We start from the raw sequence: 26,002 nt of genomic DNA, 5'->3' as shown, positions 1-26,002 counted from the left end.
AAAAAAAAGTCAAACTAAACTAAACCAAACCAAATCCAACCTAACCGACTGCTCACCCTTAGCTTGGATCCCGCGAGACATTGTTGAATAGCCAACGACAATTTTTTTCTCAGTCACTTCTCTCTCCTCTCTCCGTTTCCCAATCACAATGTTGCCGGTAACAGCCACTCTCCTCAACAACCGCCACCGTCTCCGTTACTTAATCTGGTCAGCCAACACTTCCCTCGGCAAAACCCATCACATCTATGACGGTTCTTGATTACGTGTTTTATTTTTTGGATATCAAAAGCTTTCTAGTGGACGGTATCCTAATCAGGGTGTTCAAGAATAATGAGGCTCATGGTGTGGCTTACCCGAAGAGCCAGCCGATGAAGATCTACTCGAGTCTATGCGAAGCTGATTATTGGGCAACTCAGGCGGGTCGAGTCAAGACTGATTGGACTAACGCTCCATTCAGCGCTTCTTACAGGAGTTTCAATGATGTGGACTGCTGTAGTTGGACTTCAGTATGGAATTGGGTTACGTACGATGCGAATAGCAACTCGTGGATGTGGACAACACTTAACTCCAATCAGCTCGGACAGATGAAGTGTGTACAAGATGACTACATGATCTATAACTATTGTGATGATTTCAAGAGCTTCCCTCAAGGTAGGCATGCGACTTCGGTTTTCCGAAACCGAATCGAACCGAACCGTCGGTTTTCTGTTAACCGAAGTTTTAAAAAAAATTCTGAAATAAACCGAATAAAATTTCGGTTCGGTTCGGTTCGGTTATCGGTTTTTTTTGGTTTTCAATTTTAATTCCGAAAATAACCGAATTTTTAAATTTTCGGTTAATTTTGGTATGATTTTTCCAAAATATTTGGGTATTTGTGGTTAAATTCGGTTTAATTCGGTTATTTTGGCTAATTCGATTATTTTCGGTTCGGTTTTCCGGTTATTTTCGGTTTATTTTCGGTTTATTTTCGGTTTTTACAATTTTTAATTTTTAAAAAAATTGAAAACCGAACCGAACCAAACCGCTAACCGAATTAATTTTCAAACCCATACCGAATTGAACTGAATTGAACCGAATTGAAAACCGACCCGAACCGAAAACCGAAAAAAAATCGGTTCGGTCCGGTTCGGTCCATTCGGTTCAGACAAAAACCGCATGCCTACCTCAAACCCACGGAATGCAACCTCGGCTGATCGTGTTGCCGGAAAATTCAACTTGGTGCAGTTTCTTTCTTTCTTTTAATTTAACTTCAGATTTGTTGATTTGGTTTGGTTATTCTTTTGAGTTTCTAAGATTTGCTTCCCGCATTGGGTCATTTGATTATTCTTTGGGTCATCATCTGTTATAATTTGATTACACTGATGATCTTTTCACTATCTTAAAATATTAATAATATTTTGATTCAATCCAGAGCAACTGGGCTTTTTAACACATAAATAAGCCCATTATCAAACTTAAGCACGTATTAACTTTACGTCACTTGATAATTCAACTACATAACCCTTTTCACATGCATAACATATAGAATTCTGACGTCTGATTGGTCATACATCAGAACATAATCACTGTAGTTCAATTAGTAACTCAGATCCCATGCATCTGTCTCGCTCTTATAATATATGTTGAAAAACTATCATGGTATATCTAATAAAAAAAATACTTAGATTGATACGACACTTGTGGATCCGCATGTTAATTCATTACGTCTAAAACTCTTACTCGGTATTTATAGAACAAACAAAACAAAACGAAGATCGATAAAAATGAGATGATTACAAAGGGAGTTCCACTAGAAAAAGCTTGTAATTCTCTTGTAATGGACAAGATTGGTAACTAATAAAGTTTAGAAGGTTGCATTTGTGTTTGGACGCTAACACTCATGTCTTAGACATCTCTTCAGTCACATGTCAACAAAAGCTATCAAGATTCAATGTACCGATTTAGACGTGAAAGAGATGATTAGTATTTTAACAATGAAACGGCTTGAAACTATTTTAACTGTTGACCCTTCAAAAGGTATAATAAATTATAATTAAAGGTTTTCTCAAAAAAATATATTATAAGTAAAGGAAGACGATAACTTAAAATTATAACCCTAATCGGAAATAAAATCTATATGTTTTGTTACTCGGTCTTAGATTTCTTTCCAGTAAAGATTGAACTCCGGAAAATTCATTGTCCACAGATTTGTAAAACCCATGATTAATCGGAGGTTTCAAAAAAAAATTGTATACACGATAAAACCTAACTTATTCGTAAAACAAGTCGAATTATATTTTCCAACACTTAGCATACGTATTTCACAATAATTTTTGTTTTTTAAACAAAACGATATTGTTTTTGGATTTTTCATACAAATAAAGATGAAACCTACTAGTTACAACCATGGTGTTAAATTATGCAACAGAAACCATAGAGATTCAGATTCGATCCAAGATCCGCTTTCAATCCGTTGCAAAAATAGGTTATTCGGACTATCCAAATTTGGATCCGGATAATAAAAGTTCAGAATCGTCAAAAGCAAATCTTAATCCAGATTTTTTTTTCAGATCTGGATATCCAGATCTATATATTAAAATATTTTAAATTTTATTAATAATTATATTTTGTATATTGATATACATAAAATTAGTTTTATAATATTACGTCTTAAATTTTTAATATTGTATACATATATATAAATTTGGTTAAATATTTAATTTATATGTTTATTTTAGAATTTAGTATTTAAAAAAAAAAATTCTATTTTAAATTGTTTTTACGAATACAGATCTGGATCCATATATATGCAGATAGTACTATATCTACATAAATATTTGGAAGCCATTAATCCGGATCCGAATATTAAATGTACGGTTCTGACAAATCCAGATCCGACTACCTTAAATTTTTTAGATATCCGGATCCGTCCCACTAGTTTCTAGTTAGTAGATGATGTTCTAAACTTCTACTCGTATTATCATGAAACTTTAACAGTAACCATTTTAACTTTGTATTTTTGATTAATTTAGAGGATATCTAAGGCCTATTGGAAGTCTAGACTAATCCTCTAACTGGAGATAGAGTATACGGATACACCCTTTTTCTGAGCATTTAAATGAGTTATAAAGTATGAATCTATATCTGTATTAGGTAATCAGGATAATTATGACTTAATTTCGCACAGGAAGTAGATTAAACGTAAAACATATTAGCATCTCAGCCCTACCAGCCTTACCATCCGACTACAATCACCTTGTCATTCTTTTAACCTTGTTTAATTGAAAATTATTTAGATTCCTATCTTTGATTAATGTATAAGTAAATTAATAAAAAAGGAGCAATAGCTATACATAGAAAAATAAAAATAAATTGTTTTGAAACAATAAAATTCTGAAACGACTAAGAATTAAAATCGGAGTTCGCTTTTTCATTTTCTTTGCAATTTTTTTCTTTGTTGAAATTAACATCACTTTTAGGGTCATGAAGAAGGGAAACATTATCTCCACGAAGTGATCATCGTGACTTGCTCAATTCAGACATTGCATTATTGAATCTAAAAGTCATATTTTTAATTCCGTGCATTCATTCGTCTAACTAATACACGCCAACACCAGATATATACCTTCAGTCGGGTCAATTTTATTTTGTTCAAGTCCATTTATTCAGTCAAAATAATAACCGGTTAAACCAATCAGAATTAAATTAGACAACCACGTATAACTATATACAATGTACAAATGTACAATGTAACTGCGTTTTTCCGACAGTCGATAGGGTATATAAAAGAAAAGTACACGAAGGCCTATTAGTATTTTCACCTTATATACGTAATGATCTTTCGAAGTAAATTTTATCTATATTCCAGGTTATATAAAACAATTTTTCTGGTGACAGAAAAAAAAACAAATTTTCTAATATGTTTTATTAATTTCGATATGGCACTGCAAACTATAGTGTTGCCGGCTGTCATATGCTTAAAAACAAGAAGAAGCAAATGCATGATGAATAATAAAGGACGAAGTACAAGTAATAACTTTTCAAAACTAGATTTCCGCATTAGGAGGCTGATAGCTTTTACATTTCAACAAATAACGATACGCCAACAACCTTTTTTCGTGATAAGTCCTCTCTTAATTGATTTACTTTTAGAACGGTATATTTTGTAGCGAGATGTTCTAACCCAAGATATTAGTGAAAATTTTGTAATATAATTATAACAAACAGAATAAGCAAGTGGTTAAAAAGATATTGTCATGTAGAATATTTAATGAAATTTGACGAAGCATTTTGTTTTAGGATACAAAATTTTGATCTATAGACCGATTTTGGTTATTTTTTATTTTGTATGGTGTGTAGTAACAAAACATTTGATTGCTGATAGTAAAAAGTAAAAGTATACCATGCAATCATATTTTTTATCAGTACATAATTTAATTCTAATCTATTATTTATTTGGTTACTTAAAATTACCTTTTTCAATTCTGCATCAAAATTTATAGTATCAAACTTGACATAAAGTACAAACATGGCGAAAAAGCTCATCTAGCAAATGCACATACAGGAGAAATATCATGAAAACCTCGGACATTCATCAAAATACTAGTGAGAAAAAAAAACTTGACTTGATGACGTACTGAACTCAAGAGAGGAATATATAATTATTAGTGATACGGATATAAATGTATATGTATGTTTTTGTTGATGTCATGTGTGTATAAATATTAATATTCGGTATGTAGAAATTTACTTAACTAAGTATAGTTTCGTAGCAGATGTCTCCTTGTCGGGGCACATTGATATATTTATCAACAATGCACGATACATAAGCGACATTCATCCATTTTATAATGCAGTAACGTATGGGCTCATACTGCATACTTAAAATAACCGTTCCTGTGTTTTTACTTGTTTTAAAAAGATTTTTAATTGGAAAATTAATAACACAAAAATATAGGTACCGTATTCTAAAACCAAAGTTTGATTTGAATTTAGGACTATAGCTACAAACGTGAGCTCGATTTAATATAAGAAAAATGACTAATAAGACATAGACTTATCGAAAAGCGATTAATTAAAGGATTAACATTGAACGATTATACGACAAACAAATAGAAGATTATTTTAAAGCCTTAACGACAAGTCAAGGTGACTCATCTCTTGATCCTGATCGATACCACTCTCCGGCACACGACGGCCTGAGTAGTCCCTGGGGCCACCACTTTCGACAAATCCTTCATAGCCACGGCCGTAGAGCTCAAACCGGCCGTAGAATGGATAAGGCTGATCGACATCAACAGTAGTTGAGGATCTAAAGAGTTCACGACTCTTCTTGGCTAAGGTTCTCTCTAGCTTATGAGCGTTTTGATGGCCACCTAGAGCTTGAGAGCTGTAGAATTTTCTTTGACAATAATTACAAGAGAAGACCCTAGGCTGCTCCGAACATGATGAGTTCGTGGAAGATGAAGAGGAGGAAGACATAGAAGAAGGGTCGAGGACAAGTTCCAGGTTTAGTGGATGATTCTTGTAACTTGGTAGGCTTAGACGTAGGGATGTGTTTGGCTGAAAGTCCATACCTAAATGTTGGGTGAGAGAGAGAATGAGAAAGGTTAGAGAGATGAGAAGAGAGAAGTGTGTTTAAAGAGTTTGGGCTTGAGGGCCTTATATATAAGGTGTAAAGGTGCGTATGTAAGTTTCCTCAAAACTCATGTTGAGTGCAACTTCGACTGCAAATTATGGAGAGGGAGAGAGAGAGAGAGAGAGAGAGAGAGAGAGAGAGAGGAGAGAGAGAGAGAGAGAGAGAGAGAGAGAGAGAGAGAGAGAGAGAGAGAGAGAGAGAGAGAGAGAGAGAGAGAGAGAGAGAGAGAGAGAGAGAGAGAGAGAGAGAGAGAGAGATGAGACATGGAAGCTGGAAGAATCAGTGGGAATCCGAGTGTTGTCGCCTCCATTAATGGCACCCTTTGAACCCTTTGTCGGTCCATCTAATATTATTTTCGTCCAGAGAATTATATTTTACTCAATACATATGTTATTATATATATCGTTTTAGAGTGTTGAACACCTTAAAAATTATATCCCATGTGGTAGTTGTTTAGACCAGACATAGAAGATATAAGTTTTAGTTTGAGTGTTGTAGGTTTTATGCCTTTTCTATTTGCAACTAATTTACACCATATGTTTGCGCAAATTACAATGGTGTATGCGCAAATTCCTTAGAATTTTCTATATTGATACCAAAACGATACCAAAGTTTTTCTAAGCATAACCAAGAAATCTATTTGTGTTTAAATTTAATTCATGCCAAAAATACACATGAGATAAAGATGATCATAGTTAGAAGAATCTATTTATATGACTTTGCTAAACAACTTATAAGATGATATCACGTTGGAAAATCAAAATGAAGTATCTACTAACTATACATGTGGTTGTAATAATTGTTTTTTCTAACCTAAAACCGTTTGACTATGACTTCGCAAGTTTTTTTTTTTGCAATTTTATGAATGCATGCATCAAGTTTCAGAAATTTTTACTAAGGGTTACATTTTTTTACAGGTAATGTAGTTCATAAATTTGTATTTAAGGGTTACACTTTTTCAGTCTCCAAATATTAATACGTATAAATAGGTCAACAAAACATAAAATGGAACTAAGAGGAAAGTTATCGTAAAAAGGTATACACAAAATGTGAATAGGGTTTCAATCAAAACAGCTATTAGGTTCATTATTTATGAGAAGTGAAGACTTAAGATCAAAGTTCTCTTGTCAAATTTCCAGTAATGGCAATGAAAACTTGCCGTGATAAAGCTTTTGACTCGGCTTAAACATGTAAGATGATGTTAACCCGCAATTAATTAAAATCATCGCTCACCATACGATCAATCGATCCATCCAACGGTTCAAGAGGGGTTCGTACCAGATAAGATGTGGACTGCACCACTGTGAACCCACTTTGGATATATCACGTTTTGCCTTGCGTGAGTTTATAAGCGTAGAAGTCATTTCAGTTTGAATTATTTCATATAAATTCAATTAATTTTAATTACTTAAGATCAATGAGGACACATCGATGTCAGGTGTACATATGTTTCATTAAGACTTTTGTCGTTTAAAGATTGAAAGAGATTACGTTTTCGTACTAATCTCTCATGCTTGTTTCGCTTTCTTTAATTAATTTCTTTTGGGTCCAATTGATTTTTAAATTTATGGTACTTTGCTAACCAGTAACCAGCCAAGTGAAACTGATTGATCAATTATTTATTTATAGTAGCTAGAAACTCATTGTTATAATGTCGTATAATTTAGAATCGTAATTTGCAGTTTAAACAAAATGGATTACTCGTAAACAGTGGATAATCTTTTCGTATAGGAGTGATTAATTTCAAAATATATTGATTCTGTTGGTTAAATATATTTAATTATTAAACATTTTAAAAAAATTATGTAAAAGTGACAAAAGACGCTATTCATAAAACGAATTCAAGCTTGCATATTACGTGTTACAACTTATTAACAAATACTAAGTTAAGATCCGTCTTGCGCGGAATTATTCGGTTTACAAATATTTTTAGGTATACTCTTATTTATTTTGCATTTTACATATTATAAGATAATAAATAATAATTATACATTGAATAATTGAGAAACAAATAACTATTATATATATAATAAAATTGGTACGAACACATAAATCAAAATAATCAATTTTTTATTTACAATCTTTTTATAATAAATAAATCAAACAATCATATTTTACCTGTTTTTATGGTATATACAGTTAAATTCAAAATGATATTAACATGCATAAAAGTATACAGCTTAATATGGTTATCTATTAAATAAGATTTCATATTCATATATTTTATGATTCTATGATCATTTATAGTTTTTATAACAAAACTTTTAAACTGCTGAAAACTAAAATTTCAATGTGGATCTTTTAATCATATTTAAAAATTCAATGCAAATTGAAAAATTAAAATATGAAATTATAAATACCTGCAAATACAAATTTAAGAACTAAAATATTTATTTTATATGTTACCTAATTTAAGTTAAACACTACATATATATATATATTTAATATAAGTATCTATTAAATGAGAATCTATATTCATACACTTTATGATCATTTGTATATTTTTATAACAAAACTTTAAACCATTGATTATAAATTTTTAAATGTGAGACTTAACAATTATAGTAATTTAAAATCATTTTTAAAATTTTAAATATTACATATATAAAAATTTTATTATATGGTGAATATGATTGTTTAATTTATTTTAATAGTATACAATTAAAAAATGATGAAAGATATACAAATTGCTACCAATTTTTATTATTCAAAATCATTAATTACAATATATATTTTAAACATAGTAGATAATTTCGTAATTTTATTTAAAGAATGAAGAAACATATCATTTTGTACAGTAATAACTAATTTAATGAAAACTATAATATATGTTTAGATAGACCAATTTAATTTTCTACTGGTTTTAAGAATTACTGATGACATGCATCATAAGTAAAGACTTGTAATATTTCTTTTTAATATATAAGGGATGATTAAAAAGCTAAAACCCAGAAGACCAATTAAAAATCAGCAAAAGTTTAATATTCTACACCAATTACAAAATTAGTGATATTTCTTTTTACTAAATCGAACATAGACTGAAACTTAGAACATCTTATACTGTAACATCAAAATTTAATTTAATTAAAGTCACCGTTACTACTAAACTATAAAACCTAAAAATATGAAATGAACTAATTAAACAATTTAATTGAACACTTCATTAAAAACATTAGTTTATGTTTCTAATATTGGTCGAACTAACCATTTAAAAGATTCAATAAGCTATAGAACAGTGGTAATTTTCACATTTTTCTAGTTTTACTTAAATGAAAAATTAAGTTCCTAAAAAAAATTAAGTTCCGTTGGTAAAATTAATTTATCAATATAATTTGCCGGTATACCCCTAGATAATGAAAACGGTGAACTGTAATAACCTTTCAGTTAAAAAAAATAACCTACGTATTTTTGCTGTTATGTATGAAACCGGATGCAATTACGTGATTTGATTATGAGTACATTGAGGAGACGTGTAAGATGAAGCGACCAAAATAAAGTTAAAGAGTAAGGTTGGACTATGTTCTGTCCACCTCAAATCTATTTGTTCTACGATGGGACGACATTAATACTTCATGTGACGATTGGTCTACAATACATAATATGTACTTATGTAGTATGTACTTCTTTTTTTTTTTTTGAACAATATGTAGTATGTACTTCATATATACCTTTACTATGTAATACGGAAGTAATTGGATAAAACGCAGACGTATCAATTATACGAAAGATTGCGTCAATTATGACGCTTTCATACGGATAAATTATATTATTTGTTAAATAATTATATTTTGATTAAATAATTCTAGCAAAGTAGCAACTCAGGATCGCACATGGGAAGTGAATGCCTGAATGGGACTGAATTATAAAGCTATGGAAAAATCATATTTTTCAGTTTTGGAGATTATTTAAAATATATTATCAAGTTGATTAGTTTATGTAAATTCGCCGTACGGCTTCAACCAATAGCAACAATGACACACATAACGCTCCCATTATGTCCACTTACATATAGGCTGAAGCAAAAATAAATAATAGAAAGATCAGATCTGATGACTGAAAAGTTTAATGAATTCATTGTCCATTTTATTTTTTTTTCTTTAGAAAGAAGAAAAAGAGAATGATTAGAACAAGATTAGACCATGATTGTGGGATTATAATCTAAACAGTCGGCTAAGTTTGCGCTGAGCATTTTGTCTCTTTATTACAGACACAACACAACAAGATTTGTTTCACATGATTTGTTATGTTCTTGTTAAACTTTTGATTAGTTCTATACAGATTCTAAATATAAGATCTAGATAAAAAAGATTAAATGTCAATTCAATATATATACTCTGGTCATTCAAAACAATGAAGCATATTGCATTTGTACTCTGTAACAAATATTTGGTCTGTGATCTGTATATATGATTATCAGTATTATATTTGTACATCCATTGAAAGAACCTAGACGGGAATGGTTGCAAACATGTTTTTCCTTTGTCCACTTCTAAAAACCATATCTTCGTTTAATATGGTCTGTGATTTGTATATATTAAACGATGATATATACATCTTTTTTAACTATCATATATATAAATGTTGACAGAGTGATGTAATACACACTACACGTTTGTATTATGAAATATTATTCGTTCATAAACACACACATATATACCATGAAATTTAAATGCTTAGGCCATCTTCATTGGAAGTTTCTGCAAGAGACTCGTTAATAAAAAATAATAAAAAGAGAATATGTATAGTCTCTTTACAGGAAACATTTTCTAATTTTAAGAGGGCTCATATACAATGTGTAACATATCCATTAGTTCAATTTATTATAAGATAAAAGAACATTAATTAATTTCATTTTTCAAGAGAATCGGTAAGTCTTTAGCGATGTTGATGTCCATAGAATATCTCCAATTGTATTATTCTATTTTTTTTTAAATATGAGTAACTCTAGTGAAGTTAGAGCATCTCCAATATATTATTTTTCAATATACAAACTTGAGTTGAATTTTACATCAGTCCTATTCCGTTTGGAGTAAAATGAAGCAATGAACAAAAATTAATGCATTGTTTTATTTATGTAATAAACTTATTTTTATTCTATATATTGTGAAATGAAAATTGGAATATTTTCTAGTTCTTTTTATCAACGAGCATTTCTTACTTCAACTTTCTTTTTCGAGTGAAAATAGAATGGAATCGGAGCTTTTCTTAAAACTTAAGTCTCAGTTGGTTCCATGTACCTTAGCAGTTCATGTCCTTTTTGGCCAAAGTATTCATTCATTAACTTCAAACAAGCTGATCCATAACCATAGAACAGACTTGGTACGAGACAGCCAATATTATGATAATGCATGTTATATCATTCTGGTTCAATTCCTGGTATTTATTAGGACTATTAAGTCTGATAAAACTTGGAGTTCTAAAACTTGTTCTTCTGAGATTCTTGTTGCTTGATTAGATTTTAGGATGACAACTGACTTCTTAATTGAAATACTAACTAGAACCAATCATTATTGTTTTCATAACTTGTTCAACGAGAGATAATGGGATGAATGAAAAATCAACAACTTCCTTGAAAAATCCTCCACCGATATGTAAAAAATATTTGGTCTTTATATCGAAGGGAAAAATGATTTGATCACATATGAATTTGTCTATCATGCAGGAGGGGAAAAAGGAGGTTGGTTTCCTCGATGAGGCCATCTCCCATTCTAATATTCACACATGATAAGTCACTGCTTGGAAGGTTAGTTGAACCAAAACTGATTCAAGATACATAGAACACAACTGTGGTTGATGATATGCCTTACTTTGTCTGACCAAATGTATATCGTTAAATGCTTAGAGCATAGTTAAATACACGAATTTAGAAGAAAAGAAAATTGATAAGTAAACCATCAATTACTCAATGAAATCACTTTTTAAGAAATGTAAAAACACACAAATATATGATAAATGTTAAAAATAATAATATAAACATGTAAAAATCACCATTTCCCAAGTATGATTATATATGCCAATTAGTTGTTCTATCGATATTTGTAGGTCCATGACCTAGAATCTCAACTTAGGAATTTAATCGAGAGAGTCGAAGAACTTTGCGATGGACCACGTAGAGACAACACTCACTTAAGAAAATAATACTGTACCTTATGGTGCAAGTCACTATGCAAGCTTCAATCGTTGTAAACTTTAACTTGTTAGTGGATAAATTTATAGACAACAAAATTCATGTTCTTATATATGTATATAATTAAAAGAAAGAGGAGGATACTATGCATATTGTAGTCTCATATCATCATTTTATTGTGTTCTTATCCGAATCTCCATGTCACTTTCTTTTAGCGTCGTGGCCTCCTACCTCTATTATATATCTACCCACCAAGAGTTAACATATCCTTAAACAATCGAAAATAGCGACAGATTAGTGATATGAAATGTTTGGCTACGAAACAATGCCAAATTATAATGGTTTTGGACATGTTGAGTACATTTTCCAACGGGTCAATTTAGCAATAATTTTAGATAGAAAATAGATTCTTTAGAGCCATTTGTAGTTTTTATAGGTCAATCCATGTAATGTATATAGTAATTAAAACATATCTAGAAAGTTGATAAATCTACATTGGTTGGAAATCTTGCAGTGATTATAAGATAAAACCTCCAAAAGGTTGTTTTATGTATTGTTTTGTACAAGACAAATGCTGCAAAAGAAGCCGTAGAAAAGGCATTAAGGACATGCACACAAGTATAACCTAAGAAGAGTAAAATATATGAGATTAAAATATAGTATTAAAGAAACCAAGTGACGATGAATTCATAATTCATGCTATAGAATAATCAAAAGATGCTAAAAAATAATAATCAAAGAGATGTGTTGCATATATAGTATTCTTGTATAAGATAATTTAATTCAATAGATGATTCGCTGGGATTATCAAATTAAGAAAGTAAGGAGAATAGAAAGAAGAGGACATGGCTGAAAAGAAAAACGAGAAGCGAACAACATCAAAGTCTATATGCATTTCTATTAACAGTGTTAACCAAAAGTTTGAAACAAGAAAAAGTGGCAGACAAAAGAGTGAACCAAAGTTGACGATTCGAATCTGCAAGCGTGAACATGAAACTGATGTCTCGTCATTTATTCCATACACTTAACTGTTTCTGTTGTTGTTGTTGAGAGATGTTATAATCTTTTGCTTTTTAATATTTTGGATCAGTCATTAATTAACAATATACTGTATGTGACTATGTCATATTGTAAATCACAGTAAAAACTAAAAAGTAGGCCGTACGTATCCAGCAAAGCAGAAACCTTAATCTCAAGTCAAGTGTTATTTTCTTACAACTTTTTCAATAACTTTATACAACGGCGTAAGATACACATACATGTATAAATACAATCCTCAAATTTTACATTTTCTAAAAGAGACATTAATAGCTGAGTTTAAAAATACACAATTTTTTTGAGCTATACCACCATTTAAGGGTGTTAAGATGAGTTAGCTTGTTCAACTCAACTTAGTTTATAATGAGCTTAGATTATTCATGAGTTAACTTAATTCGATTTCTTTTTAATATAATTTTTTATATATTAAACAAGTTAGCTCGTAATTTATTAAAAATAAATATAATAAATAACATAATATGAAATCTTAAAATATTAAAATAGATCTTAGAACATAATTAAATTTAGTTATTAAATATAACTTCAAAATGTGAAAATGAAATATCTAAATTTGAGATCAATCATTTTGTGGAATAAATGATAACCTAATATTTGTTTATATAAGAAGATTTGAATAATTTTTAAACATGATAATGTGTAATTTTAACGAAAGTTTTGAATAATTTTCTTTAAAAGATAATCTATATATTACTTATATTGATCTTATAAAGTTTTTTATAACCGTAGTGTGTGATTCTATAGATTTTCTAGGTCTAAAGACTAATTACCACGAGGCCTGCAAAATCTGCGTTTTTTCACCACTTAATGCGTTCCGTGTGGCCAAAGAGAATCGAGCCGATGACGGTACTCACAGTTGTGAACCTTTTACCACTATGTCAAGACTACTTGATTATTTTATAAAGTTAAAATGAAAAAAAAAATATTTCATATATATACTACAACTATAAAAAGATGAAACTTGTCAACTAACTCATGTTTATTAAAGTCCACTCATATAATTCACTATCTAAATCAAGTTTGATTAGTAAACTAGTGAATGATATGTTTTTGCAATTTATTTGGGAAGATTTTTCATCTTAAAGGAAAGTTTCAGCAACTGTGAAATCATATACGTTTTTCCAAACTCAAAATATAAAAGTAGATAATTTAGTATGCAGTGCGAAGATTCCATTATTTTTACGTCATTTATATGGTTTTAGTGTTTATAATTTAGTTTGCAAAATCTTAATTAAGTCTATTTTATGTTGTTGACAGAAAAATGAATTTATAAAATATATTTAGTGTTTATGAGAAATCGAATCGAATTGAATTAGTTCATGAGTTTTGACTCATTTTGACTAGGGGTGGGCATTTCGGTTATTTTATCGGTTCGGTTTGGTTAATTAGGTTCTAGAAAATTTCAAGTTGAAGTAAATCATATTTAGTTTGGTTTGAATTGGTTTTCGTTCGGTTTATATACGGTTCGGTTTGTATTTCGGTTCGGTTTAATCGGATTTTTTTAATTTAGTTTTTTAAGAGAAATCATATTTTAAAACATCAACGCATGGTCATGAAATCATCATATTGATAAAAATAAAAAATAAATTATGTGAATTAAATCTAATATAGAACTAAATCAATAATTTTTTGTTGTCATCGACTGTAATCATCTCATGAGAGTAAAATATACTAATTATTTATTTGCTGGTTGAGTATTTAAAGCTCTTGTTCCTAATTTCACTAGGAACAATTGGATAAACTGGACTATAACTTGCAAATTCGGATTCGGATTCGGATTAGTGCTAACGTTTCGAACCTTCGTTTGGTTTCACTATCATCACATATTAAAATATTTTGTTTTTACCGGTTTCAATTAAGCCTTGGTCCGTCGGCCTACTTTAGTTGAATGGATATGATCAAGTTGGGCTGAATTTAAATATTGGTCTTAATGGGCAAATGGCTATGTTAACCTTGTTGTTCAAAAAAAAGAAGGCTATGTTAACCTTCCTTTGGGCCCACGCAAATTCAAGTTACATTTGTTACTAAATGAAAAATCCTACTATAATGTACTTTTTCTTGTTTTGACTTTTGAAAATAAAGTCTAGGCCTCCGAAAATACTTATGCTCCCCATATAATTTGGAATTTCTTTTGAAAAAAAAAAGCTAAAAATTTATTAAATCGTAAAACAAAATAAGTATATCAGAAATTTTGAGGTGATTCCTAAAGATCTAAGCAAGTAGAGGAAAAGAAAAGGCAAAGCAGTACAATAAGATCTCTAAAAAGTCAACTCCTTAAATAACTTTACAGAGAGGAAGTGGCAAGATGAGACTGTTGCGGGTCACGAAGTTCGAAGCCGACCACGTTCTTAGTTTTATTTTACCAAATTTAATTTTGACTCCAATCAGCAATCACCCAACTTTCAGTTTTGCAAAGCTACATGTTTAAATTTTTATTTTAATATTCCTGGCCAAATGTTAGGCTTGGATCCACCACTTTTTCTCATATTGTGTGTTTTCAAGTTGATCTATTTTGACTTAAATTTGTTGAAAGATTGTAGACAATAAATATGATCATTCCCATCAGCATCTAGATTTAATTATTGAAAAACAATTAACATAACATTTATATCAATGATGAGTTGGTATATAATGATTAAAATTCCAAATCACTTAGTAAAAATTAAGTACAAAAATTGTAGGTTAAAGATACAAGTTCTGTGGGAAGATATTTATTCTCTAAAAAAACAATTACATGCTTTAAAAAAATATTAGGGGATGTACGACCCTGAGGTCTGAAACCAGGCATGACTAAAGTGGATTACTCAATTCTGAAAACTCGAATTTCATATGCTGGTTATGGAATACATTTTGAGCTAGAAGTATTAATTTTCAAAAAAATATATTTGTTGAGTATTGACCAACTATATTAGGCTGAATGCACTTTTATTTTATTTATTATCCTAAATCTAAACAAAAAGGACTATTCACGAGTAAATCAGAATCTAGTACCATATTAATATTGTATAAAAAATAAATAAAATAGAAAATCGCATGTTAAATGGCGTGAAATACTGAAGCACAGCACTTGCTTCGTTTACAAACTCTGCTTTGAACTCTCACGTTCCTTAAGCTTCTCAAAAGCTCTTTTAACGTCTCCTCTAAGGTAAAATAGTTTCTGCTTTTATTTAGTTTCTTCTTCTTCCTCCTCTGCTTCAACATCTCCACGTCTATACTGAAGAAACAAAGATGAAATATTCTCCAAGATCTGACGGCAGAAAGTTCATCATCCCTTCTTTCTTCTTCATCGTAGCTCTCTGTCTATTAGCTTTCATCAACGAAGTCAGATTCGACAGTTTGTTGAGCTTCGGACGATGTGCTTTGTCCAATGTTCCGAGGAACAGCAGTTCACTGGAGACTACGTTGCTGTCTTCTTCTTCAGATGATGAGATTAGGATACTTATTGGGATTCTTACGCTTCCCGATCAGTACCAACGCCGGCATTTTCTCAGAATGATCTACGGCACGCAGGATGTTCCCGCCGGCGTTAAGATCGACGTTAAGTTTGTGTTCTGTAACTTGACTAAAGAAGACCAGAAAGTGCTTGTCGCTTTGGAGATCATGCGTTATGATGACATCATCATCCTCAATTGCAATGAGAATATGAATAAAGGTAATTGGTTTTGTCTCGGTTTATTGTCAAATTCGATATGGTTCGGTTCGAATTTGATTTATTTAGTTCGGTTTGAAAACGAATTTTCCAAATTCAAGCAACTGTTATTTTAGTTAGGTTTTGGTTTGGTATATACAGGCTTGGTTTTGGTTTGGTATACCTTTTTAGAAGGTGCGTATATACCAATCGTTTATTTGGAGAATTTGCAAACGCATTTAGGCTATAATTTTCTATATATTTAATTTATTTCAGTTTAGCAGCAAACAAAAAAAATAGTTTGTTTCATTTTATGTTACGATTTGTTACTATATAAAACACACAAAACTCCAGTTGGATTTATTCTATCTCTTTTGGTTCAATCTTCAGTTCGATTTGGAATAGCTTACCAATTGAAATAGTTGTAACACTTGTATAACTAATTAGTTCTCTATCCACAGGCAAGACCTACACATACTTCTCAAGCTTACCAGACCTATTCAACGAAACCGATGCACCAAACCCACCGTACCACTACGTAATGAAAGCCGACGACGACACGTACATAAGACAAGAAAGCCTCGCAGCATCTTTAAGACCATTACCTCGAGAAGATCTCTACTATGGCTACGTCATTCCATGTCCAAGCATGGACCCGTTCGTACATTACATGTCGGGAATGGGTTACTTAGTCTCGTGGGACATCGCGGTTTGGCTCAAAGACTCGGAGATTCCCAAGAAACATTTAGAAGGTCCTGAAGACAAAGTGTTTGGTGATTGGATTCGAGAAGGAAGACGTGGGAAGAACCGGTTTAACGCTAAATGGTCCATGTATAATTTCCCCGAGCCACCGACCAGATGCACACATGAGCTATGGCCTGATACTATTGCGGTTCATTTGTTGAAGAACCAAGAGAAGTGGATACGGACATTGAACTATTTCAATGTTACTAGCAATCTTAAGCCTTCTAAATTATACCACATACCGTAGATATATACATCTGATTTGTTATAATTTATACTTAAATTACTTTTAATTGGTTTTGTGATTGTTAATGTCTTAAAATTTTTGAATAATCATTTGTGTAACCAAGGATTTCAAAGTTAATTAACAGAATACTTGTGGGCGCTTTTATGGTGACCCAAAAAAACAATGTTCAACATCAATATTCAATACATTCTCTGTCGCAGATAATCAGTTTAACTACATTATATTGCCTTTTTCTTTGCAATTATTTGTATGATCAGTTCCTAAAATAACCCACCAGATGTATAAACTGATGAAAAACATATGAAATAATTGCTTCTAGTGTACCACTGATGTGTTAACATATGAAAAACATGATTCCTCGTTCGAGAGTGTCGTGTAAGGAAGACCGTTTGAATGTTAGCGAATCTGGTTTAATAAACCACTTTTCATTTTACCAGGATGATCGTGGTTTTATTGCAGAATTAATCGTTTTTTTTTGGAATAATTACCAGCCAAAAATATTTCTTAATTTCAAAAATTTTAATTATTTTTGTAATAGAGATTTAAATTCATTAAATTCATACGTAAAAACTGACCAATCTTCTGATACAACTATCATTTTAACCATCTCTTAGAAATCACTAAGATACCTTATAATTATGTAGAAGTTGTTGGTTCTAACATGTATATGAACTTTATAATTGTGATTTTAAATCAAAGAACTAGTCTACTGAAAAATATTATCATTGCAAGAATACTGTATTTTTTTTTTCATTTTCACACTTGATTCGCCTTGTTAAAGCATATGGAAATTTAACTCATGATGACTAACCAAACATAAAATCTTCGGTGGCTACATTACACTAGCTCATAAGTCATAAAGTGAATTTGAGTTTTTTAAATGAATTTTTATTTTCTGAATTTTACTTCTACTACAAACTTAAGATTTATCAAAAGTCACTTGTATAAACTTGCATTTTGGGCATATGCCAACCAATTTCCAGGGGTACTATCGTCATTCCAGATAACTGAACAAGCGAGGCCGCTTGGGCGTGAAATGGGCCTCACGAACTGGATACAGCTTTGCAAAGGCGAAGAAAAAAAAAAAAAAAAAGCGTGCTCGCACGTGACCTAACGAACCTCAACACCAAGTGACATTATCATAGCTCACCGAGAACGTTGTTGGCCTCCTCTCCTCTCCTCTCCTCCCCCTTTGAGTTTCTCGAGAGGCCTTTTTACTTACTTACTTACTGTCAGCCGCCGTCGCCTGATTCCATCATCGAAGGCGACGGGAGCAGTTAGGGTTTATCTACCTACCTAGAGCCCGTATTCGCCGATCTTCCAATTTCGTAAGGAAATCGATATTCTCTTGTAGATGTTTCGGTGTAGAGTCACTTGTTTTTAGTGTTAGATTCTGGAGATTGGCTTTTTTGATCGATTCGATTCGATTCTTCTCGATCTGTTGTTTCTCGCCAAGTATTGTTTTTGATCGATTAGATAGTTTGTGATTGAAAGGAAGACGTTTCACTGCTTTTTCTAAATTCTCTTTGAATTGTTGTTTCATATACATATAGGCATAGTTTTGGTGGCAGTGTAGAGTTTGCTCTCTGCTGCTGCTGCTGCTGCCTCTCACGTGATCAGATTTGATTAGCTCAGAGAGTAGTATTGAAACTTGGAACATTTTTTTTTTTTGTGAACCTTTGCATACTGATGACATGGCCTTTTGATTCTGCGTTTGCCTATTGAAATTTGCAGTGCTTTTTTTCTTTATACTCGAAAGATGGGAAGCAGTCCAGCTCCGTTTCCCGATATTGGCAAGAAAGCCAAAGGTAAAAGTTGTAGCAGATTGTGGACCCCTTGCTTCTCAGTGGCTGCCCCATTTATTAACCATTTGTTAATCTGCAGATCTTCTAAACAAGGATTACATCTTCGACCAGAAGTTTACTCTGACAATGCTGAGTGCCACTGGAACGGTATGTTGGATTGGTTAAATCAAATCTTGCAGAAGTCACAATTTGCTTATATGACATTGTTGAATAGAATCTGTACTGCTGCTACATGTTTTGTTAATTAGGATTAGAGATATACATACCATACACTTCGTTATTAGAAAGAAGCAGTCAGCTCGATTTATCATGGGATTACTTAAGAGTATCTGCTTTGTATGCCTTTGATTCGTAAAATGAGTGCAATATTTTCTTAGAAGCAGGAACTTTGATAGCCAGCAATAGTATAATACTTAGTTAATGTACATACTTTAGTTGCCTAACATGGCCTTTTATGTATCGTAAGTTGGATAGTTTTTGTGTCCTCTGCAACTAAACGGTAATGAAAATTTCTTTCCAACAGGAATTTGTGGCGACAGGTTTGCAGAAGGATGATTTATTTCTTGGCGACATAAGCACACAATATAAAGGTCAAAACACCATTGTTGATGTCAAAATCGACAGCCACTCAAGTGTAAGTAAATATCTGTAGTGATACATGCTGTCTGATCTTTTGGCACCTTAACTCTCTCTCTCCTTAACCATATTACTGAACACATTTATGCAGGTGTCGACGAAAGTAACTGTCAAAAATCTCATGCCGTCTGCTAAAGCTGTTATCAGCTTCAAAATACCTGATCACAAGTCTGGCAAGGTCAGTGCATCATAACCCATATGATAAATGATCACTCTAGTCTCAATCAGTTTCTGCACTCTTTAGTCTTAACATGTGTCTCTGTTATAATACAGCTGGATGTGCAATATGTTCATCCTCATGCTACCCTCAATTCCAGCATTGGCCTCAACCCAACTCCTCTGCTCGATCTGTCAGCAACTATCGGAAGCCAGACTGTTAGCCTCGGTGGTGAAGTTGGTTTCGACACAGCTTCCTCTTCGCTAACCAAGTACAACGCCGGAATCAGTTTCAACAAGCCAGACTTCTCTGCTGCTCTCATGCTGTAAGTAACAACCAAACACGACCCTCCTCCATTTTGCTTTGGCTTTTTTATGGAACTGAGAAGAGTGTGATAACTTGTAGGGAGGATAAAGGGGAGAGTCTAAGAGCCACTTACGTACACACGGTGAATCCAACCACATCCGTTGCTGCAGAACTGATCCGTCGCTTCTCGAATCATGCCAACAGTTTCACCATCGGAAGCTCTTACTCTGTCGATCCTTTAACAACGGTGAAGACAAGACTCTCTAACAATGGGAAAGCAGGGATGGTGGTACAAAGGGAATGGAGATCCAAGTCGCTTATCACTCTCTCAGCTGAGTATGACTCCAAGGCTGTGAACTCTTCACCCAGGGTTGGTCTCGCTCTCGCCCTCAAACCATAAAAGAAGCAAAGTGTTCTCTCGGTTTGGAATACAATTTTTTTTCAACATGCCCAAAGGAATGTATTTTGGGTTTATTAAATCACTTTTTGCACTAATCTTTTGTTTTCATTGTGTGATGTGAAAGAAAAGGGAGTGATAAGAAAAAAAAACCCCCATTTTTGGAAAAGAGAGTTGTTTTCTTTTTGTTTCTTTAGACTTTTGTTTCAAGTTGATCGTTTTGTAGAGATGCAAACAGTAGGCCTATATAGTCCATCAGGATGGACTGACATATGCAGGCTGATATTATCATTCAATCAATAAAAGATTTTGGTTAAGACTAATTCTGCAAATTCGAACTTTTCTGTCTGTTTGCTTAAGAGTTAAAGGACCATACATTCATTAGTCTGCGAGAGAGCTCTGTTCTGACTACACATTCCTTGGTGAAAAGATCTAGCTATTCTTTTCTATTATCCCTTTTATCTCATTGAGATTTTTTTGTATTCATCAACTCAGCCTTGAATGTACTTTACATCTCACATAATAGTAATTCACTTCCATATACGACTTTTTTACAGTTTTTAAAATCTAAACTTTCATGGTAAACATTGATTCATTTTTAAGAAAAAAACGAAAATTTTGACCAATAATCAAAAAAGAAAAGAAAAGTCCCAAACAAATATTGACCATAAATCACTCAAATTCAGCAACCTCATTAATAGTCATAAATTTCAAAAATTTACAAAACTCAAATTTGTCTTTCTTTTCTCTTTCATTTTACACTTGTTCCTTAACCCTGCCTTCGTCACTATCACCACAACTTCTTCTTTTTTTGAACACCGTCACTATCACCACACTATCATATCTTTGCATTTTTTTCTGAACAGCTCTTTTTTTAAAGAAAATTTTCACATCTCTATAAAGTCTTATCGAGAAATTTGTCAAGGAAACTGAAAAGAAACTCTTATAAATTGAAAGAGACCATCTCTTCTTGATCTCTCAAAGCTTTCACTCTTTTTTTTAATAATCTTATTTCTTAAAGTTCACACCTTTCTCAAAAATACTCTGTTTTCTCCTCTAAAGAAACAAAAAAAAAGAAAAAAATGAAAGAGTATTGGACATCACTAGCTTCACTTCTCGGAGTCTTGGCTTTCTGTCAGAGCCTAATGCAATCAATAATCCCACCGGAGCTCCGTTTCGCCTTCCTCAAACTCTTCAACCGAACCTTCCACCTCTTCTCCCCCCACTGCTACTTCGACATAACCGAGCTCGACGGCGTCAACACCAACGAGCTCTACAACGCCGTCCAGCTCTACCTCAGCTCCTCCGTCTCCATCGCCGCCGGCAACCGTCTAACCCTCACCCGCGCCGTCAACTCCTCCTCCGTCACCTTCGGCCTCTCCAACAACGACTCCATCGTCGACACTTTCAACGACGTCACCGTCCTATGGGAACACGTCGTCACTCAGAGACAGACTCAGACGTTCGCATGGAGACCGTTGCCCGAAGAGAAACGAGGGTTCACTCTCCGCATCAAGAAGAGAGACAAAGTCTTGATCTTAAACTCTTATCTCGATTACATCGTGGAGAAAGCTGACGAGATCCGTCGGAAGAACCAGGACAGGTTGCTTTACACGAACGCTCGAGGCGGGTCTCTGGACTCGAGAGGGCATCCGTGGGAGTCTGTTCCTTTCAAGCATCCGAGCACGTTCGAGACTCTCGCGATGGATCCGAGGAAGAAGGAACGGATCATGGATGATCTTAAGGACTTCGTGGAAGGTCAGATGTTTTATCAGAAAACGGGTAGGGCTTGGAAGAGAGGTTACTTGCTTTACGGGCCACCTGGTACTGGTAAGTCTAGTATGATCGCAGCCATGGCGAATTATCTAGGGTATGATATTTACGATCTTGAACTCACTGAGGTGCATAGCAACTCGGAGTTGAGGAAACTGCTTATGAAAACGAGTTCTAAGTCGATCATTGTGATCGAAGACATCGACTGTTCGATCAACTTGACTAACCGAGCCACTCCTAAGCATAGGCAAGTGAAACATTGATCTTGATCTTTAGTTTCAGATTTTTTTTTGGAGTAAATAGACACTAGTATAAATTTCCAAATTGTTAAAAAAATATTTAATTATTTTTTTTTGGTAAAAAATATTTAATTATTTACTAAATCGTTTAAAACTTCTAAAATCTTAGGGGCGGCCAAGAAACAAGAAGCGGGTCGGGTTTGGGTGAAGAGTCTGGTAATGGGAACACGATAACGTTGTCGGGTTTGTTGAACTTTACGGACGGGCTTTGGTCTTGTTGTGGAAGTGAGAGGATCTTTGTCTTTACGACGAATCATATAGAGAAGCTTGATCCTGCGTTGCTTAGAAGTGGGAGAATGGACATGCATGTGTGCATGAGTTACTGTGATTTCTCGTCGTTGAAGATTTTGTTGAAGAACTATTTAGGGTACGAGGAGGAAGATGTGGACGAGGACGTTTTGAAGGAGATGGAGAGAGTTGTGGAGAAGGCGGAGATGACGCCTGCGGATGTAAGCGAGTCTTTGATCAAGAATAGGAGGGATAAGGAGAAGGCGGTTAGGGAGTTGTTGGTGGAGTTGAAAAGTAGAGGGGAGATGAATGTGAAAGGTGGAAAATTGAGGGGTCAAAGTGGAAATTTGAGGGAGTTGGAAATTGTGGAGGAGGAAGAGAAGAGGGCTATAGATAATGTTGAAGATGAAACTGAGCTAGAGGACAATGTTTGTAAAGACTAGAGAGGATTCAAAATAAAACAATGTAGAACAAAATGGTGAAAACTTGTTATCTTTCTTCTTTTTCTTTGTTTGGTGGGTTTTCTTTTTTTTGATTTTGGTTGTTGAAGTGGTAGATGAAAACGTGAAAGTGACATAGCAAGAACATGTAGAGTTGTGAAAGTTCTAACTAAAAGAAAGTGATTGAAAATCTCACAAAGGTGGTCAATAAGGCTAGTGGTTGATGTGGATATTGTATGTGGGGAATGGGAATGGGAAATGCAAAAAGGTTGATCCATTGGGTACTGTTTATTAGCATTGCCAATTATAAAATAATATTGGACCATAAACTAGTCAAATTATAACCATGTGTTGTCTTTCATATTCTCTTGTTGTTTCGGATTTATTATTGTTGCTTTTGCTTAGCTTTACTCGTATAGTTCCAGAAGGAGTTTGTTCTCTTCCGGCTTGTGGCTCCAAAGGGATTGTGTTCCTTGTCGGCCCTTGGCTCCGGAGGGACTGTTGTCCTTGCTGGCTTGTGTACTTCTTCTCTTGTTATTACAATAGTCTAAGACTATGTGCAATACCAGTTGAAACATTTTTTCAACTGTTGAATGAGTACAATGGTAGTATTGACTGAATTAATTCTAGTTGAATCTATTCAGTTAGTTGAAAATATAAAAGTGAGATTCACATGAGAGATATTGACCAATCAAACTCAGTCTGTGTCTTTCACATGCTTTCATAAGAGAGTGAAGAGTTAGAAATTCTATTTATTTTAAACATAAATATAATCCATAAATTATGATTGGTTAGTACTATGTTTTTCACCCTATTTATTTCAGATGAAATATTTTGTAGTTAATATTCTTTTAAGTTGTTTACATCATAATTCATCATTTTATAAATTCTATAAATATATATTTGGTTTATTTAATTTGGATGTATAAAAAAGTTTAAAATATTAAATAATTATGTGGAAAAGAAAATGTGATGTAGATTTAAAAAGATAAAAAGAGACCGTTGAATAAAAAGAACCATCCCCTAGACTATATTTGAGAAGTGATTTTTGAAATTTTGCTTAGGTGTCATATCTACAAAGACTCTCACAAAAAAAATATGACATGTCACTTTTAATAGATGACATGGCTTGTAAATAAGATGACATGGCTGATTGAAAACTTAAAACCCTAAAATTATCATATCTCCTAGAATTGTTTCTACCGGATTTCTACGGGATATATATGTGTCTTACATAAAGAAAAACTTTTCAAAAAAAGGATAGAGCCTGCAACCGTCCAAATATGTATGGTCGATTCAAAAAGAATATTTCATTTGCAAATTTTTTGTATTGAGAATTCGTGATCCATCTTTGCTTTAGCTTTTTAAGTTTTACTATATTTTGTTTTCTCCGAAGGATTTGTACACATGGGAGGATGAATCATCTTCAAAACAAAAGACTGTCACGTTTTTGTATGTTGGTGTAAGTGATTTTTTCTGTGTTATTTTTTTCATGTACTTTGCTTTTTCTGTACCTAATAAATCTAACTTATTTATTAAAATATGTTTCAGGATTCCAACAAAATTGATGATTTTAACACTGATAATATTTACAGAAAGAGAAAAACCACCGGTCAAATTTTTTGATCAGCAATTTAGTTCTAAGTTTATTTGGTGGATAGAGACTAACAAGTTATATTAGATCTTCACAGTGTTGGGCCAAAAAAAAAATTTGTTGGGATCCGACAGCTAAAGCATGGAAACAAAAATTTGGAAACGGAAGAGATTTATCAATATTATGCTTTTATTGATAAAAAATATAATTTTATCAATAAACAAGTAATTTAATTTTTAAATACAATTTAAATTTATCTATTTGAAAGTTAATTTAAATTTAAAATTATTTACTGCACATGGTGCAGGAAAACACCTAGTTATACATAATCTTAGATGAAAACCATGTTTTGTCAATAATTATTATATTTAAAGTATACATTCTTACATTACTTCGAAACTTTAGGCTGAAAACGAGAATCCTCCTAAATCTAAATTAAGGAAATGTCAGTGGAAACTATAATTATAATGATCATAAGAATTTTAAAATTTCATAGTTATAGGTTAATGAAGTCTAATATTTTTATTAAAATCAAGTGTTAATGATTTGATGATTTTTCAATAACATATACGATTTATTTTTATTCAAAAATTTTGAATTTTAATGATTCTATAATTATATCAGTACTCGGAAATATATTTAAAATATTTTAATATCTGAAACAACTGGTTCAAACTATTATTTTTAAAGTCTATGGTCTAAGTCAAGATATTTGAAATCTCTGTAGTTTGAAATATTGTAATATCTGAAACTTCAACCAAATCAAATTTCCAGAACATATTTTCAAACATAAGTTATCCAGTCTCGAGGATTTAGCTCAATTACTAAAATATTAACATCGCAATAACTACAATTGTCTTTTCATATATGATAAGGGATCAAACTGATTATTATACTAGTACCTAAAGCTCTATAGTACACATGATTCGCGCATTAAGACGATACTGG

General features: G+C 32.5%; 5 protein-coding genes across 5 annotated transcripts; 4 read left to right on the top strand and 1 right to left on the bottom strand.

Annotated features, from left to right (window-relative positions):
• The first annotated feature begins 245 nt into the window (after nucleotides 1–245).
• On the top strand, nucleotides 246–3,173 carry LOC108845518 (probable xyloglucan endotransglucosylase/hydrolase protein 12). The gene is made up of 2 exons (XM_018618716.1): nucleotides 246–651; nucleotides 3,133–3,173. Exons 1-2 carry the CDS (start codon nucleotides 246–248, stop codon nucleotides 3,171–3,173), a joined length of 447 nt encoding a protein of 148 aa, XP_018474218.1.
• A 1,772-nt stretch (nucleotides 3,174–4,945) lies between these two features.
• Nucleotides 4,946–5,754, bottom strand: LOC108846629 (zinc finger protein 2). The gene has a single exon (XM_018619841.2). The coding sequence runs from the start codon at nucleotides 5,551–5,553 to the stop codon at nucleotides 5,104–5,106; it is 450 nt and encodes a 149-aa protein (XP_018475343.1). The 5' UTR covers nucleotides 5,554–5,754; the 3' UTR covers nucleotides 4,946–5,103.
• Nucleotides 5,755–15,884: 10,130 nt separating this feature from the next.
• Nucleotides 15,885–17,578, top strand: LOC108846245 (uncharacterized). Its single transcript, XM_018619466.2, has 2 exons — nucleotides 15,885–16,452; nucleotides 16,890–17,578. The coding sequence occupies exons 1-2, from the start codon at nucleotides 16,029–16,031 to the stop codon at nucleotides 17,417–17,419; spliced, it is 954 nt and encodes a 317-aa protein (XP_018474968.2). The 5' UTR covers nucleotides 15,885–16,028; the 3' UTR covers nucleotides 17,420–17,578.
• Nucleotides 17,579–18,558: 980 nt separating this feature from the next.
• Nucleotides 18,559–21,043, top strand: LOC108844234 (mitochondrial outer membrane protein porin 4). Its single transcript, XM_018617454.2, has 7 exons — nucleotides 18,559–18,747; nucleotides 19,154–19,227; nucleotides 19,304–19,371; nucleotides 19,748–19,858; nucleotides 19,952–20,038; nucleotides 20,134–20,342; nucleotides 20,423–21,043. Exons 2-7 carry the CDS (start codon nucleotides 19,179–19,181, stop codon nucleotides 20,721–20,723), a joined length of 825 nt encoding a protein of 274 aa, XP_018472956.1. The 5' UTR covers nucleotides 18,559–18,747; nucleotides 19,154–19,178; the 3' UTR covers nucleotides 20,724–21,043.
• Nucleotides 21,044–21,709: 666 nt separating this feature from the next.
• Nucleotides 21,710–23,659, top strand: LOC108847220 (AAA-ATPase At5g57480). Its single transcript, XM_018620409.2, has 2 exons — nucleotides 21,710–22,740; nucleotides 22,902–23,659. The coding sequence occupies exons 1-2, from the start codon at nucleotides 21,803–21,805 to the stop codon at nucleotides 23,461–23,463; spliced, it is 1,500 nt and encodes a 499-aa protein (XP_018475911.1). The 5' UTR covers nucleotides 21,710–21,802; the 3' UTR covers nucleotides 23,464–23,659.
• Nucleotides 23,660–26,002: the final 2,343 nt, after the last annotated feature.

This window comes from Raphanus sativus, chromosome 3 (genome assembly GCF_000801105.2).
Source record: "Raphanus sativus cultivar WK10039 chromosome 3, ASM80110v3, whole genome shotgun sequence".
NCBI classification, from domain to species: Eukaryota; Viridiplantae; Streptophyta; class Magnoliopsida; order Brassicales; family Brassicaceae; genus Raphanus; species Raphanus sativus.
Note: the sequence above shows the minus strand (reverse complement) of the source record. Positions and strands in the feature narration are given on the sequence as shown.